At 37.0% G+C, this 17,154-nt stretch overlaps 1 protein-coding gene across 1 annotated transcript in view; it reads right to left on the reverse strand.

The window, feature by feature from the left end:
• ehbp1l1b (EH domain binding protein 1-like 1b) overlaps nt 1-15,921 on the reverse strand; it is a 31,688-nt gene extending 15,767 nt beyond the window's left edge. The window contains exons 1-12 of the mRNA XM_079805276.1: nt 15,424-15,921; nt 10,915-10,972; nt 10,290-10,385; nt 10,071-10,124; nt 8,213-8,394; nt 7,581-7,720; nt 7,090-7,164; nt 5,553-5,819; nt 4,639-4,800; nt 4,232-4,387; nt 797-1,099; nt 39-98 (exon numbers count right to left, since the gene is read on the reverse strand). Coding sequence (XP_079661402.1) covers nt 39-98; nt 797-1,099; nt 4,232-4,387; nt 4,639-4,800; nt 5,553-5,819; nt 7,090-7,164; nt 7,581-7,720; nt 8,213-8,394; nt 10,071-10,124; nt 10,290-10,385; nt 10,915-10,972; nt 15,424-15,527 — 1,657 coding nt within the window. The 5' untranslated portion in view covers nt 15,528-15,921. The remainder of the gene's footprint in view (nt 1-38; nt 99-796; nt 1,100-4,231; nt 4,388-4,638; nt 4,801-5,552; nt 5,820-7,089; nt 7,165-7,580; nt 7,721-8,212; nt 8,395-10,070; nt 10,125-10,289; nt 10,386-10,914; nt 10,973-15,423) is intronic.
• Nucleotides 15,922-17,154: the final 1,233 nt, after the last annotated feature.

Genomic DNA, 17,154 nt, shown 5'->3' on the forward strand with positions numbered 1-17,154 from the left:
TACATCATTAATAACAAGAGTGAAGAATACTTATTCACCTTGTAAAAATGGATTTGTTTGATCCTCTTCTGTAAGCGTGTTGAGCTCCCTGGGTATTTCTGGAAAACAATTGACATACAATAAAGCAAAATTTTTTTTAATGTAATATGAGTTGAATTCAGTTTTAATTATTGAATTCATTTTCAAAGACAACTGCTGATTTGAGATGAGGTGAGTGAAAAGGTCATTGCAGAGTTTTATGCAAATAAGCAGTGTCTTGAGTGGGATTTTGGACCAATGAGAGTTCCCTATGAGCGGGACTATCTATCATGACATGGCAAACATAAATGAAAGCAAACAACATCTAGTTGTTTGTGGTGGTTACATCTAGTTACAACAAAAACCTTATATTAATGATAGATGTGATTTAGGGGCCATTTACACAATACCGATTTTCAACTAAAAACAGCGCTTTGGCCGTTCATTTACACGACAACAGCGTTTTGGGGACCTGAAGTGCAAACTTTTGAAAACCGGTTTCAAAGTGCAAGTTATGATGAAACCGTTATCGCCTCTGTGTAAACTACATAGGCACTGATTTGTAAAGAAGGTGACGTCATGCGAATGCGAATTGCGTTTTTATCTTTGAAACTTTTCAAAAACGCAAAGGAAAAACATTTCCGTTTTTAGTACATCATTGTTGTATAAATGTACCCTTAATTGCAAAATAAATCTTATAGTACATTATAACTGTTAGACCAATCACACTAGTTCCTATAATGGTCTCTTTTAAAGCAAACGATAGGCAGTTTATTACCTGACCGTGCACAGCAGGGGGCAATTGTGAGAGCATCAGTGGTTGACAGGGCAAGAGCAGAGGTAGAGGAGGAGACAGTTGCTGAGGTAAAAGAGACAGGTAGGGGTTTGCTGATGGAGTAAGAAAGGGAGGCAGAGGGAGGTGGAGGTTGCTTGGGGTGACTAGAAGGGAAAGATGTTTCACAAAGAGCTTCAAGATCTGGTTTGCTTAGCAAAGGAACAGGAGTCGCAGATTCATTTAGAGGGACACTGAAGAAGGGAGATGTAGAAACCGCCATCGTCCGCTCATTTAGCTCTGCAAATACTGTGAGAAAAAATGGAAATTATATATAAAAAGAAGTAAAACAGGCAAAGGAAGTTTTTTTGGGAGATAAATGAGGGATCAACCTAAAAAATAGGCATTCTTGATCAAGTGTTAGAGGCTCAGTTTTTGAATGAAAATCTGAAGCAAATAGCAAATATTGATCTAAACGTCAAGAGTAGGGGCTCTCAAACTTTTTAAAGGACAATAACATATGATGATAGATTTGCGAGTGACCCTTTCCTAAAGTATAAAGTCAGCTATGTATTTATTTATTTATTTACGGCATTTATACTTTTTGAGAAAATAATAATATATGATACAGTGCATGCATAATTATTAAGCAAGTCATTATTCTGATCATTTTCCGCTTGTGATTCTTATTTAGTGGGGGTCATATTTTAGGATTCTTTACCTTAGCAAGACCTGACACCTTGTACTTCTGGAGACTCCAGGTAGGTTGCAGTTCTGGAAAATGGTGGCACTGGAGACTAAAGGGTTCCTAATGGTTTCACATCTAATTCTTCACCTTTATTCTTAGAGTCTTTTGCAGTTAACATGCATCTTTTCTTCTAGACCTGTTTTTTTGTGACCCAATGAGAATTTTGCTGTCCAATCATGCCTTACTTTTGCAATTTCTAGTATTGCATCCTTCTCATAGGTATTTAATAATTTTGACTTTTCAGTTGAATTAAATCTCTATTTTGGCCAAATTTAAACTAAATATAAGGCAATTTTCACTTCCAGCCCTCATTAACAATTATAAATCACTAATAGATGATTATATACAAAATGAATAGTAGTTATTAAGATTGATGTGTTTGGAATTGGTAAAATTTGCTTGACAAAATATGATCAGAATATTGACTTGCATAACAGTTATGCACACACTTTGAAGACAAAATTAAAAGACTGTTTTAAAAATTGAATAATTTACTTTTATATTGTCATTGCAATAAAGTAAATTAAAATGTTTTTTTTTTTTTTTTTTTACAAAAATATATGCAGATTACTTTTTCTTAATGAAAAAATTAACAATAATAATAATTGCAATTTTTACGATTTATGACCAGTCTTTAAAAAGCAGAATTAAATATATGACAAGTGTTGTAGTAACATTAAATTTAAAAGGGAATTTTAAATTAGTGATTGTGAACAAATGTTCAACATATACACTATATTGCCAAAGGTTTCGGGACGCCTGCCTTTACATGCACATGAACTTTAATGACATCCCATTCTTAATCTGTAGGGTTTAATATGGAGTTGGTCCTCCCTTTGCAGCTATAACAGCTTCAGCTCTTCTGTGTTTATGGGAATTTTTGACTATTCTTCTAGAAGTGCATTTGTGAGGTCAGGCACTGATGTTGGAAGAGAAGGACTGGCTTGCAGTCTCCACTCTAATTCATCCCAAAGGTGTTCTATCAGGTTGAGGTCAGGACTCTGTGCAGGCCAGTCAACTCGTTCATCCATGTCTTTATTGACCTTGCTTTGTGCACTGGGGCCGGTTGCACCAGTTGTGCGTAAGTTACAACTTAGCCTAGTTTTGACGTAAATGGGCACTAAGTTACAACTTACGCACTACTAAATATTTTTGAGTTGCACCATTAAACTTAGTTGAAGCGTAACTCTACGTATAAACTAAATATTTACGGAAGCCTCCGATCAGGAGTAATGGTTGGAATAATAAAGCAGACCGACTGAACTGCATAATAAGCTCTTGTTTTACATGACAGACTTCAATTCTTTACACATATATGATAATGCTGACATTTACACTCGCTTACATTTTAAGAGAGAAAACATTATGTGAATAGATACATTTATTTGCAGCTCTTCAACACGAAACCATCCAAAACTGTGCGCGCCGCTGCGTGAATCTGTCCCATCGGTCCGTGTTGTGCATGTCATGATGTCAAATAAAATCAGTCATAATCAATAAATGTAATTTCTTATGTTTTTTTTTTGTTTCAGTATTTATTTATTGATCCTTGTTAATGTCGTTTCATATACTGAATGCTTCTGAATGTTATTTATATATAAAAGCACTTATGTTATTCATGATTAAGCATATTTAATGGAAACTTATTTTTACCGTTGGTTACGTGAGGCAAAGGAAGTTATAATAATGAAGGACATTGAAATTCACAGTATTTCAACACAACTTTTGCTCACGTATTTGAAGGCTGTTATTGGATCATTGAGGGTAAACGTCATATTATGCGACTACGCATTACTTTATGGAGAGCTTACGATCTACTAGTTACATTCTGGTGCAACCGAAAAAAGTATAGAGTTAGTTACAAACTATCTAGTATTTACTAAGCCTCTAGTGTGGACTTTACGTTCCCATTTAAGAAAGAACTTACGAACGACTGGTGCAACCCTACCCTGGTGCGCAGTCATGTTGGAACAGGAAGGGGCCATCCACAAATGGTTCCCACAAAGTTGAGAGCATGATATTGACCAAAATGAATTGGTATGTTGAAGCATTAAGAGTTCCTTTCACTGGAACTAAGGGGCCAAGCTTTACCCCACTGCATCCGACGCTTTGCATTGCACTTGGTGATGTAAGGCTTGGATGCAGCTGCTCGGCCAATGAAACCAATTCCATGAAGCTCTCTACACTGATCTTGAGCTAATCTGAAGGCCACATGAAGTTTGGAGGTCTGATCTGTAACTATTGAAGTTGGTGACTTTTGCACACTGTGCACCTCAGCATGCGCTGACCCCGCTCTGTGATTTTACGTGGCCTATCACTTTGTGGCTGAATTGCTGTTGTTCCCAATTGCTTCCACTTTGTTATAATACCACTAATAGTTGACCATAGAATATTTAGTAGTGAGGAAATTTCACAAATGGACTTATTGCACAGGTGGCAACTTGAACTCACTGAGCTACTGAGAGCAACCCATTCTATCAGAAATGTTTGTAGAAGCCTCTGCAGGACTAGGTGCTTGATTTTATACACATGTGGCCATGGAAGTAATTGGAACACCTTAATTCAATGATTTGGAGGGGTGTCCCAATACTTGGCAATATAGTGCATCATTAATACCTTAAGTGCACTTGTTAACTGTAATTTAGTATTGCTGCGTCTACTGTTTACATGCAGTCTGGAAGATTTCTCAATACCTGGCACACTGCCAGCAGATGGACGCTTAAGCGTGTCAGAGAGAGAGAGGGAAGAAGTTTTGGGTTCGAGGAGGGGGACAGGAGTGGGGGATACAGGGCGAGCACCGGGGACAATCTTGGGCTTAAAAACATTGGTGCGAGGTGCTCCAAAAGAATCTGAGACAGAAGTGCAATGACACAAAGAGGACGCAGACCACGTGAAAGAAGAAAATTAGTCAGAGATGTACAAAAAGTGAGAACAAGAGAAACAGTGGTTAAGAGGAAAAAAAATCTGACTTCTCCAAAAGCTAGCTTAAGTTTCCTTTAGAGTCAGATCAGGCTAAGATGTACTATTCCAATTAGAATTACAGTAAATGTACTTTTAATTGCATGTAGTCCTTGAATGCTTAGAAATCATGAGCCTTTACCTTTCTGGAGCACAGTGGGAGGAGAGGGAGAGTGAGAGAGGAAGGGATCAGAAGGAGAAGAAAGAGAAGCCCGAGGGAGTTTGAGCAGAGGATAGTCGGAGGTCACGGGACTCTCCAGAGGGGCTTCGGAGCCTGACATTCTTCTTGGAAAAGACACAGGAGCTGGACACAATCATAGAGGAAAAAATAGACAGAGAAACAATACAAAAAGTCCAGGCTTTGTTGAGAAATACACAGATGCATAAGCACTATAATAATTGTTTCTCTGGATGATGACTATTAAAGAACATTTGCATGGGTCCTCTGTGATAAAACCCATGCATGTGGAGGTCAATGAACGCTATTAAATATTTGCAATGCTTATGTGGCCTTAGTGAATTTCAGTTCTCAGTTCTCTGAAACAATTGCACCGCATACCCAAATAGCAGCCCTACACATACTCCATAGTGATCAAAACAATTTTCAAAACAACATTTTAGCCTCATTTAAACTCAGAGATGATGCAGAAGGGAATCACCATGGTGTTTTTCAAAAACAGTAGGTAAATCAGCCAGGAATTTTCTCATGAGTGGTGGAAGAAAAATACCAATATTTAGATGGCAATAAAATTACAGACTACATGTAAATGCTGAAATGACTTCACTTCCTCAAGTGAAACAATTACCATTTGTGTAGTGCTTCAGACACATTGTAAATGTAATTACAATGCAATTACAAAATATACAATGCAATGTAGCTGAGATTTTATCAGATAAGAAGAACTTCAACTTCAAATTGAAGTACATGTAGTGACCATAGAAGCCATATAATAATACATACAAATAACTGTAATCAAGTTGGAACGTCAACTAACAACTAACAGTATTAGCGACTTGCTGACCTCCAGCGATTGAATTTAAGTCGATCTATGGTACCTGAGCCAGGGGACGGCTGGAAGACTTTGGGCAATGCTGGGGGGAGCAAACCAGAAGTATTTTGCTCTGTGGGGGAGTAAGGTGGGGCCTGTAGCTGGGCAATGGGTGGTGGACGTGGTGGTCTGGAGCGGGCGGGTGAGGGCATGGTGCGAGGGGTTGGACTGGGTGGAGTGGGTAAAGGTGGACGTGCTGGCAGGGCAGGGTTATGGATAGTGCCAGACGCTGGGCGTGAGTGGACACCACCAGCAGGCCTCTCCTTACCACTGACTGAGGTTAGCATGGAAAATGGAGGGAGAAAGAGTGCAAAAGAGTAAAGGTAAACAGGATGGATTTAGGAAACGGAATGAGGCAAAAGAGAAAGAGAGAAATGCCAGGAATGTATCATTAAGGATGGTGGTGCATCATCCTAAAATACATTTAAAGGGTTAATTCACCCAAAAGATAATATTTGTTCATTATATTCTCACCCTCATGTCATTTTAAACTTGTACGCTGTTATTTTTCTGTGTAATGCTAAAGGAGAATTAATTTGCTCTTTTCCAACTACGGTTCACAGTAGCAATGTCTGACCAAAAAAAGTAACTTTGTAAAAAGTAAATTCCCTACTTTTACTACTGTTCAAATGTTTCGAGTTGGTAAGATTTTGTAATGTCTTTTTTAAGTCTCTTATGCTCACCAAGGCTGCATTTTAATTGATTAAAACAGCAATATATTATAATACTAATATTATGAAATATTAGTATTATATTTTCCTGTGAAGGCAAAGCTGAATTTTCAGTATCATTACTCCAGTCTTCAGTGTCACACGATCCTTCAGAAATCATTCTAATATGATGACTCTTTTATAAGAATACCTTTCATACCTTGCTAAATAAAAGTATATATTTTTTATAACTGAAAAAACATTTGAATGGTAGTATACATTAATTTCTTATCCAATATTTAAGTTCTGAGACTGTGAATGTAAAGCCTGATGTATAATTTCTTTCAATATTTGACTAATGCAAGTTCTTCCCAGATACATTTATGTCATTTGTGTCATATTTTTGGAAAAATATGCACCCTTCAAAAATAATCTAATTAAAATTGAGACCCAATTCCATATTTCACAATGCATCTCAATAATGAGGTCAAGAATCGTAAACTTTTCAAAATTCCTTTTGTGTTCCAGGAATAAAAGACATGAGGGTCCAGACAACAACATGAGGATGAGTAAATCATTTTTTTTTCTTTAAGAGATGAACTACACCCTTTAAAAAATAATTAAACATTTTCATGAAATTCGTGATGAAATGCAAGTCAAAGACATGAAGGACAAAGAATGAATGTGATAATAATGGAACAAAACCACATCCGTGAAAATTCATATTCCTGAAACATTCTAGGGATATTTTAATGGCAATTATTCATTGGATGTAGTTTTATGTGAAATTATTTTTATAAAGAAAGAAAAATATATTAATATGATCAGACACGTGATATAACTGAAAAGAGTGTAGAGAGAGAATATGCAAAGAGCATGTGTAAATATAAGTACCTATTGCTGAAGGACTCTTTAGAGATGCAGGTCTCTTTTCTTGGGAGCGTGTTGGTCGAAGAGGAAGGTGGGGTGCTGACAGTGAAAGAAAGAGAGAAGGAGAAGTTCTAGCACGTGAGGAAGTAAGGGTTACATGGTAAGAGAAAATATACATGCATCCGCAGTGATTCATGCAAGACAGCAGAGGAGTAAGGATATAAGTTAAAGAATACAAGACATGAGTATGCAAGTGTTTTATATATACAGTGGGGTCCTAAAGTCTGAGATCACTAGTGAAAATTAATCTGTTGTGTATTTGTACAACTAAATGCTTTAAGTTTTCATTATAAATCATATTATCAGCAAAATCATGTATATTTCTTCTACATTTTACATCATATTGTTACTTTGTTTTGCATTTTCCAGAATCCAAAAACGTTGTTTATTTCCAAGTTCTCAGATGTTTGGTCCCAATTGTATATGTTCATTGTTTTTTTTTTATATATATATACCTGGGGCTGCAGTATTGAGATTAAGCCCAGTACTGGATCTCTTATCCTCCTCTTCATCACTCTCGTTAAAGTCGTCCAGGTTCCCGATGTCTGTTGGTTTTACACTCATCAGACTAGCGAGACTCTGCATGTCCTCGTCCCTACAGAGGAAACCCATAACTGGTCAAGAAATGTGAGGGGATATAAAGGTTATTTGTCAAGAGATGTAGGTACTTCATTGAATCTGCTGTGAAAACCTTACTGTGTTCTTTTCAGAAGCTACGTAAAGTTATTTGGAGATTATGCACAAAATGCTACATCCTAATGCAGCATCTCTACAAGGCTGTGATTTGAGAGTTTGCTGTATTGTTTTGGAAATGTCCGCTCTGCTTCTTGACCTGCACATGTCAGGAAAGAAACCCACCCCAGTGTCTAGCAGCAAACCATTTCTTTTGTTGGATTTAAACACATTTCAAGTATTTGTAACCGAAATCAACGAACATGTTGCCTTTTTTTCATGTATTCGGTCATAAAAAGATTTGCTGTGGTCACATTCCCGCATGATTGAATCTAGATAATTAAACACCACATGCAAGAGTTATAACTTCCTAAACAAGAATTCCACATGGATGAGGTCAACAGGGAGAACTCACGTTGCTTTCCCCTCCTTGAGGAACACACAGGATAAGGAGAGCTTCAGCGTGGCCTCCACCACCTTGACCGACAGAGGCTTCATTTTGAGCATCAGGTCAGTCTGTGAGTGTGTTGCACTGGCAAACTTCTTCATGTTCAAATCCACAGATGCCAGAACTTTCCGACTGCCCTTAGCTGTCTCCTGTAGAACACCAGAGAAGGTTAATGCAGTTTAATTTAACTTAGAGAATAATTAAAGCAAATTTTGTTCACATTTCACACACACACACACACACACACACACACACACACACACACACACACACACACACACACACACACACACACACACACACACACACACACACACACACACACACACACACACACACACACACACACACACACACACACACACACACACACACACACACACACACACACACACACACACACACATATATATTTTCACTGCCCAGCCAAAAAACAAGGTTGCTGTTTGGATTTTGCTTTTCATTTCTTAAACAACCAAGTAGGAAGACACATCATGGCCCTGGTCCAGGATGACAAAATTGTCATCAGGCTCAAAATAGTGAAAGAATGGTTGGGAAGGAGCATGAAGAATTATTTTCACACATGGATTGGCACCTCTGAGTCCAGACGTTAAATTCATTGAAAGTCTTTTGGATGTGCTGGAGGAGACTTTACAGAGTGCTGGACTCTTGTGTTGTCAATACAAGATCTTGACCAAAAATTGATGCACCTCTTGATGGAAATAACATTACATTTATTTCGACCTAGAGGACTTTGAATGTGACTTTGAATGTAGCATGGTTGTTGGTGCCAGACGAGCTGGTCTGAGTATATTTCAGAAACTGATGCAACCATCTCTAGAGTTTACAGAGACTGGTCCAAAACAGAGCAAACATTTCCAGTGAGCGGCAATTCTGTGGCGAAAATGCCTTGTTGATGCCAGAGGTCAGAGGAGAATGGCCAGACTGGTTCAAGCTGATAGAAAGACAACAGTAACTCAAATAATCACTCATTACAACCGAGGTACGCCCTACGCAGAATAGCATATCTGAATGCACAACAAATCCATCCTTGAAGAAGATGGGCTGCAGCAGAAGACACACCGGGTGCCCCTCCTGTCAGCTAAGAACAGGACAGGCTCACCAAATTTGGACAACAGAAGATTGGAAAATTTCTGAGGTGACGTTCAGATGATAGGATCAGAATTTGCCGTAAATAACATGAAAGCATGGATCCATCCTGCCTTGTATCAATGGTTCCAGCTGGTGCTAGTGGTGTAATTGTGTGGGGGATATTTTCTTGGCACACTTTGGGCGCCATAGTATCATTTAAACACCACAGCCTACACAAGCATTGTTGCTAACCATGTCCATCCCTTTATGACAACAGTGTACCCATTTTCTGATGGCTACTTCCAGCTGGATAACGCGCCATGTCACAAAGCTTAAATCATCTCAAACTGGCTTCTTGAACATGACAATGAATTCACTAAACTCAAATGGTCTCCTCTGTCACCAGATATCAATCCAATAAAGTGGCTTTGGGATGTGGTGTAATGGGGGATTCACATCATTGATGTGCAGCTGACAAATCTCTGTGATGCTATCATGTCAGTATGGACCAAAATCTCTGAGGAATGTTTCAAGAACCTTGTTGAATCTATGCCATAAAAAATGAAGGCTGTTCTGAAGGCAAAAGGGGGTCCAACCCGGTACTAGCAAGATGTACCTAATAGAGTGGCCGGTGAGTGTATATACAGTATATATACGTAAACATAACATAAATTCAATAAACTTTCATAGAAACATCATGTTCAATGAAAAAAAAAAAAAAAAAAAAACTCACATTCTCAATAAAAAAGGTCCATTCTTTGTCTTCAAACTCATCTGCATGTGGGTCCTGTGAAACAGAAGCATATTCAAAAAGTTCAACAAATTTACTGACACAAATCCAAGTATAGTTCAGCATCTGTCAGTATCTTTAACAAGTTGTGTATTGCATGAGTTCATGCAATATATTTCTATATGTCGTATAGCTAATAATAAGCTGCGATAGGTGTCATACCCTGTAGAGTGTGACGGTAATGTCCACATTCTCAGGTACGGGCCACACCACCATTCCCCTGTAGGGATTTTTGATGCCTGGCTGCCATGAATGAAGCTGATGAGAAAATAACAACACTGTCAGTCATAATAATCCACATTGTACAGCAGTTGCAATCATTGTAAGCACTTGTAAATCACTGTAACTAAAGCATTGTTAAACATCATTTAAAGTGTTCTACACTGTACACTGTTCTGACTGAAAGCTTGGGCAGAAAATCAACTTGAAATGGTGGACTCCTGAACATAGCAATAAACTAAATTACCCTTGCTTTCACAAATAATGGATCTGGAACTAGACTTATATTTCATAATATTTTATATGATTTATTATGTGTGTCAATAAAACATTAATTCATATTAAACAATATTATTTCTTATGTGTGTCAATAAAAAATCTTATATATTTATAAGCAAGGCATGTTCTTTTGTATAGCACATTTCATACACAATGGTAAGATTCAGATTCATAAAATAATAATAAAATAAATAATACTATAATAATAATAAAATAATAATAAAAATGGACTGATCAATAAGTTTTGGGAAAAGATTTTAAGACAAGTAAAGATTGTTTATCTTGGTACCTTGGAGCAAATGCGTCTGTTCCTCCTTGTCCACACTATTCTCAGTTTGTCTGGTTGCCTATAATAAAAAAAGAGGGTTGAATGGGAGCTTACAAGTTGAATAATGGATCCTTTAATAACTATTGATGAAGACTTCAACAATGAGACTATCACTTTTCCGTGCTTAAAATAGTGGGAAGTAAATATAAAGCCTATACGAAATGATCTTGAGAAAGCCACAGTGGCATTGCTTGTTTGTGTATATGTCTATGTCTACAAAAAAAGCTACATGCAGTGAACAGAACTTGTGATCTGGTCTCCCAGTGTTACCCAGAGGCAGAAAGGAATCAATAAATGCTGCCAACTGTTTCAAACCCAAAACAAAACAAGAGCACGTGATGCAGGGCCTCGCATACAAGCCCAATCCAAACAGGACGGAGCTTTTACTCATAAACAAGCACCAAGAACAAATAATCGAGCATGAAACTTTGTCTTACCAAATAAGCTAATTTCAATTTGGTGTCATTTGGAACACGTGGTCTCTATCACATTGCATTGCTAGCCATACTGCCACATGAACAGTGAAAGAAACAAAGCTGTTCCTGTAATGTTAAAAGTCTGTTTATTGAGGTAACACGATACCATGTAGACCTATATAAGCCTTATATCTGATTTCCAGAACATTATGATGATATATTCCCAGAAGGAAAAAAAATGCAAATCAATACGTGTGGAGCTTTAAAAACAAATTAATGGAAATCATCTTTACCAATTGTACATGAAAACATCAGCTCTGGCACGTTTCCTAAATAAACTTGCCCTTTGGTGGTGAATTGTTCAGATGTGAGCCCATTGTACACCTCTGAGCTTTTCAGTGTCATGCTCACAGTATTAAGAAAGAATTGGAGGAAACTCAGCAAGGTCACGTGACCGTGCTGACTTTGGCTCACATCACAAAGGGTGTTGGCCTCTGATCTCACTCAAGTCTCACTGTGTTTACAAACAGCTGTTCACATTTAATAATGGCAATTTATATTTTGGGTTATGATATGAGGGTTGTCATTAAGCATAGAAAAACACTGAAGGGAACAAAAAAAATTGTCATATACGCTACTGTATATATACACCACTGTACAAAATTTTGGGATTGTTTTATATTTGAAAGAACTCTCTTATGTTCACCATCTCTGCATTTATTTGATCAAAAATACAGCAAAAACAGCAATATTGTGAAATATTATTACAACTTAAAGAAACTGTGTTGTCTATTTTAATATATTTTTCTATTTTACATTTTCAAAATGTAATTTATTACTGTGATGTTAAAGCTGAATTTTAAAGCTAGGTCTTCAGTGTCTCGCAATCCTTCAGAAATCATTCTAATATGCTGCTCAATAAACATTTTTTCTTATTATTATCAATGCTGAAAACAGGTGCTTACTATTTGTGTGAAAACCATGATATTTTTTTCAGGATTTTAAATGAAGAGAAAGTTCAAAAGAACAGCATTTATTTGAAATATATATATTTTCTAAATGTATAAATCTTTACTGTCACTTTTGATCAATTTATGCATCCTCGCAGAATAAAATACCACTGACCCCAAACTTTTGAACGGTTTAGTTTTTGCTCTTATGATGTTCCAAACTTTCACCATGAAACACAAAATGAGGTTTCACCCTGTTCATCACACAAAGCTTGCGTGGCTACAAAACATTTAATAGCTATGTTTCCATCCAAAGTTGCACATTTAACTTATGCGCAATATTAGAATATCACATAAAGATTTGCGAATAAACCAGCGTTTCCATCCCATATGTTCAAGAGAACCAAACTGTCACTTCCTGGGAAAATGGTGCAAAATATCTGTAATAAAAATGAAAGTTGCTGCAATCGGAGAAGCCACTGTGGCTCTTTTTTACGCAATAAATGCTATCATGTTGTTTGGCATATGGATGCCTGATGTTTGGGAAAGCAATCATATGAGTTCAGAGGTCATTAAACCAAATCAATCTCATGGCAGACTTTGGCTCAGGCATTTCAGAATGATCAATCTAACATTTCAGATGCTGTGCAATTAAATTAGACCAGTTATCCAATCACATCCTCTGTTGAGGCAAAGTCACAGGAGTTTTTTGTTGCGCATCGAGGGATTGCATGTCTTCTTATCGGATAAAAATTATCCACCTCAACTGAGCACGTTTTTTATGCACATTTTAGAGTTTCCATACAGCATTTTTCTATGCGATATCCCAAAATATGTCGATGGAAACATAGCTATTGTAGTGTATGAGTCACATGGACCACTTTTAAGATACTTTTATGATGCTTTAATGAAGTCCCTACTCCCTAATCATTTTAATTGCAGAATATGAAAAGAAATTGCTAATTTTGCATTCCTAAGAAAAAGGTCAAACAGGTTTGAAATGGCATGAGTTTCAAAGAAGGGAAAATTAAGAAATATCCCTTTAAACTCACCCATAATGAGTCTTAATGAATGTGATCCAGATGTAAATGTCACAGTAAAGCTGGATCATCTATTGTTGTTCACATGATGTTTGCAACGGTAAACTTAATATGTGTGTCAGTAGCAGCATGAACCGCTACACAAAGAGAAGCGAGACCCAACTCTCAGATTACAGCTAGTAATAGCAACAGGGCAGAACGGTCTAAACGGATAAATTAGGAGGAGAAGAGGGGGAACATGGGTAGAGCGTGGAAGGACGTAAAAATAGACTGCCAGCCTGGTTGGAAAAATGAGTTCTCTTTCTGTCATTTTCTTTCTGGAACTCCTTCTTTTTTCCATCACTTTGACATGTAAAGTAAATGTCAGATAAGCACGCACGTGTTCACATACACACACCCCGTTCAAGTTATTACCCCCATCAGAAGCAGCCGCTGTGTCAGTTCCAGCTGTCTAATATCTCCTGCTCACACCCTTCTCAGCTGTGGCGTAATATCAACAGACTTTGGCCCACTGGCAGTATATGAAAATCACAGCTATACAGTAAATCATCCCTTGAGCTGCACAAGATCAGACGTGTTTACAGAAATACAGATTCTGTAGTTTCTTTTCACCTTTAGAAACACAACAAGAGATTTTAAGAAAGCTGTACTGCAATACACGTTTAGGTCAGCAAAAGAAAGCCTTGGAAAAGATACAGGAATTTCTTTCCTCAGTGTTGCAAGAGAGTCTAGGACATTGGACATCAGCTGAAAGCTCATTAGGTGATAACAACCATTACGAGATTTACGACTGCTCAAGTTTACTATTAACCCAACCTTCCTTTCCAATAACAATGCTGAAAGTTTAAATATGAGTCCATTAAGAAAGAATAACTCATATCTAGTCCTTCTAGGACAGGGTTAGTACTAATCTCAGAGAGTGCTTAACATAGGCAGAAATTACACAGGGTGATTCAGTTTCTCTTGGAGGCAGATGACAAGCCATTGCATAATGGAGGGTTGCTTCATTTGCCAGGCCATGACTTGTTCAGAGAATATAGTCAATAGTTAATATCGCCAAAATGATAAAAACACAACGCCTCCAGTCCAATGGAAGCACTCAAGAACATCTTGTGCATTGTATGCATCTTGTATAATGTCTTATACTGTCATTACATGACTGCAATGTTGATGGATGATGCACCCAAGATTTCCACTCACTGTTGCACTTGTGGATATGGTGTAGTGATGATTAAGTAATTTGATTGCATTGATTTTAAAGACACCTTTTTTGTCTTCGCTGTGCATTTATGATTGAAAAACAGTATCTTTTTCAAATCCAATCAGACTGAATTCCTCCTGATAGTGCTGTCTTTGATGATAAGAAAGGATATATGACACGTGTGTGTCACTAATGAATGAGGACAGAAACACTCCCTGTCTGTCAACAGCTGGTTCCTGATCAAGCTTAAGATAGACAGCAGAAATAATCCACTTATTTAATTCTCTCACCTCCACAATGCTTATGGAAAACTTTTTTTTTTGAAAGAAAGAAAAAGCAAAAAATTGCATATAAAACCTATCGTTTGTGTTGGAAAACAGCTATAAAGTATTTTCCTGACCATTTAAGAGTGAAGTCAAGAGCAATTGCTCTCATTAGCCTATATGAATAAACGGGAAAAGACAACACCTAAACAGAAAAGAAAAGCAGCACCACTCAATTTGAAACAATGAAACAATAATAACTCACGCTTATGTGAGTCAGGCAAATAAAAATGAAAAGAAGCAGCACTTTTCTGCTTAGGTGAACATGATGGATGTTCATAATATGTTCGGTGTTGACAGCGCGAGTGATGGAGGCGGAAGTGGAGGTGTGTGGCTGTCAACGTTAAAAAAGCATTTCATATAGATTCTACATATCGAGGGCTGTGTTCATTGTTCTATTCACATTCATTTACATTACGAACGCTAAATTAGAATAAGATACAGTGTGTGCTTGGTACTGTTTCAGTCAGAAGAACCGCCCTTCAGCACTGCGTATTTAGGAAGCACACGCGCTATAACGGAAAAGATATCATAACTTACCATTTCTTTGTACATTCCAGAACAAGTTCTTGATACGAAGCCACGAACTGAAATTTAGTGGCCTTTTTGCCAACTCTTTGTAATCTTTTCCACACTGAAGTCATTCTTCTGTAGAAAATGCAGTATCCGCGAATGAAGTCAGGCACATGGAAATTATGTTTTTACCGTCCCGCCACTGAACAAAAAGTAAAACCTACTCAAATAAATGGCTGTCAAGTGGCTCGTTAAGTGAAATGTTCCTGCTGAGGAGCACGAGCTGCACCTCATGCGGCTCAGTACCACCGAACTGTCGCCATCGAGTAAAGACCATTTACGGAAACTACTGCATCACGTTACACACCAGAGCGAGAGATTCTCAGTGTATTGCAATGAGTTGCCTTGGAGGAAAAACATCTGTGCGAACCTAGAGGAACTTCATCGTTTTTGTGTCGTGGAACTTCACGCGTGACGAAATTATTCTAAAAACAGCTGTCAGTCTGACAATGAACTGATGAAAGTGGACGAAGAAGTGCAGGAGTAGGTGGGATGGGATATGCAAACACGCCTATGATGCAGCACTAGGCTATGCAAAATCTCCCTCATTATATTCCGTTCAGTACTAAAGGTAGCCTACTGATGGCATTACGGATCAGGGGTTACATAAGTCAGCTAGGGGTCAAAAGAGGACGCACTGTATGAATACGTTTGAATGATTATAATATTTTGGTTGTAAAATTAAAGATAGAGTCCAAAGTGATGATTTTATTGAAAAGCAGTTCAAAAAAATAGCTGAATTATTTACAATAGAGTTGCTCAAAACATTTGGCCAATAGGTGGTGCTACAAAATGAACGCTGTTTGTCGGGTTTGCGAAAGGAATTAAAAAAAAAAAGAAAATATAGTTGTGAACTTGCAGTAGCAGGGCTAATAAAAATGATAAGTAACATTGGTCATTAATTTCAGGACAAAAAATTTAAAAGTAAACTAAGCATATGCACATTTATGATAGGCCTTACCACATTTTACCAAGTTGTGTTGCAATTATTGCTGTCAAATCAATCGATCAATCGATTAATCGCATCGAACAAAAGTTTGTGTTTAAATAATATATATGTGTGTACTAGGTATAATTATGTATATTAGAATACACACACATACATGAATACATTTAAGAAATATTTGCATGTATATACTGCATATATATTTATATAAATTATTTTATATATAAAAATAAAAAATCTTAAATAAATACATGCATGTTTGTGTATTTATACATTCATACTAATTATTTAAACATATATTATTTAAACACAAACTTTTATTTTGAATGTGATTAATCACGATGAATCATTTGACAGCACTAATACAGTGTGTGTATAGTGTATAGTGTGTGTGTGTGTGTCACACACACAAATACATTAATGCATTAATGCGATTAATTGATTTGACAGCACTATTGCTATACAACAATGCTTTACACAGTTAGATAGATAGATAGATAGATAGATAGATAGATAGATAGATAGATAGATAGATAGATAGATAGATAGATAGATAGATAGATAGATAGATAGATAGATAGATAGATAGATAGATAGATAGATAGATAGATAGATAGATAGATAGATAGATAGATAGATAGATAGATAGATAGATAGATAGATATGACTTAATGGGCTCCTTGTTAAATTGTTGCTAACAAACACATAAGGTGCATTCAGTGCATTTATCAACATAATGATCTGGAGCAGCA

This window comes from Gobio gobio (assembly GCF_949357685.1).
Source record: "Gobio gobio genome assembly, chromosome: 22".
NCBI classification, from domain to species: Eukaryota; Metazoa; Chordata; class Actinopteri; order Cypriniformes; family Gobionidae; genus Gobio; species Gobio gobio.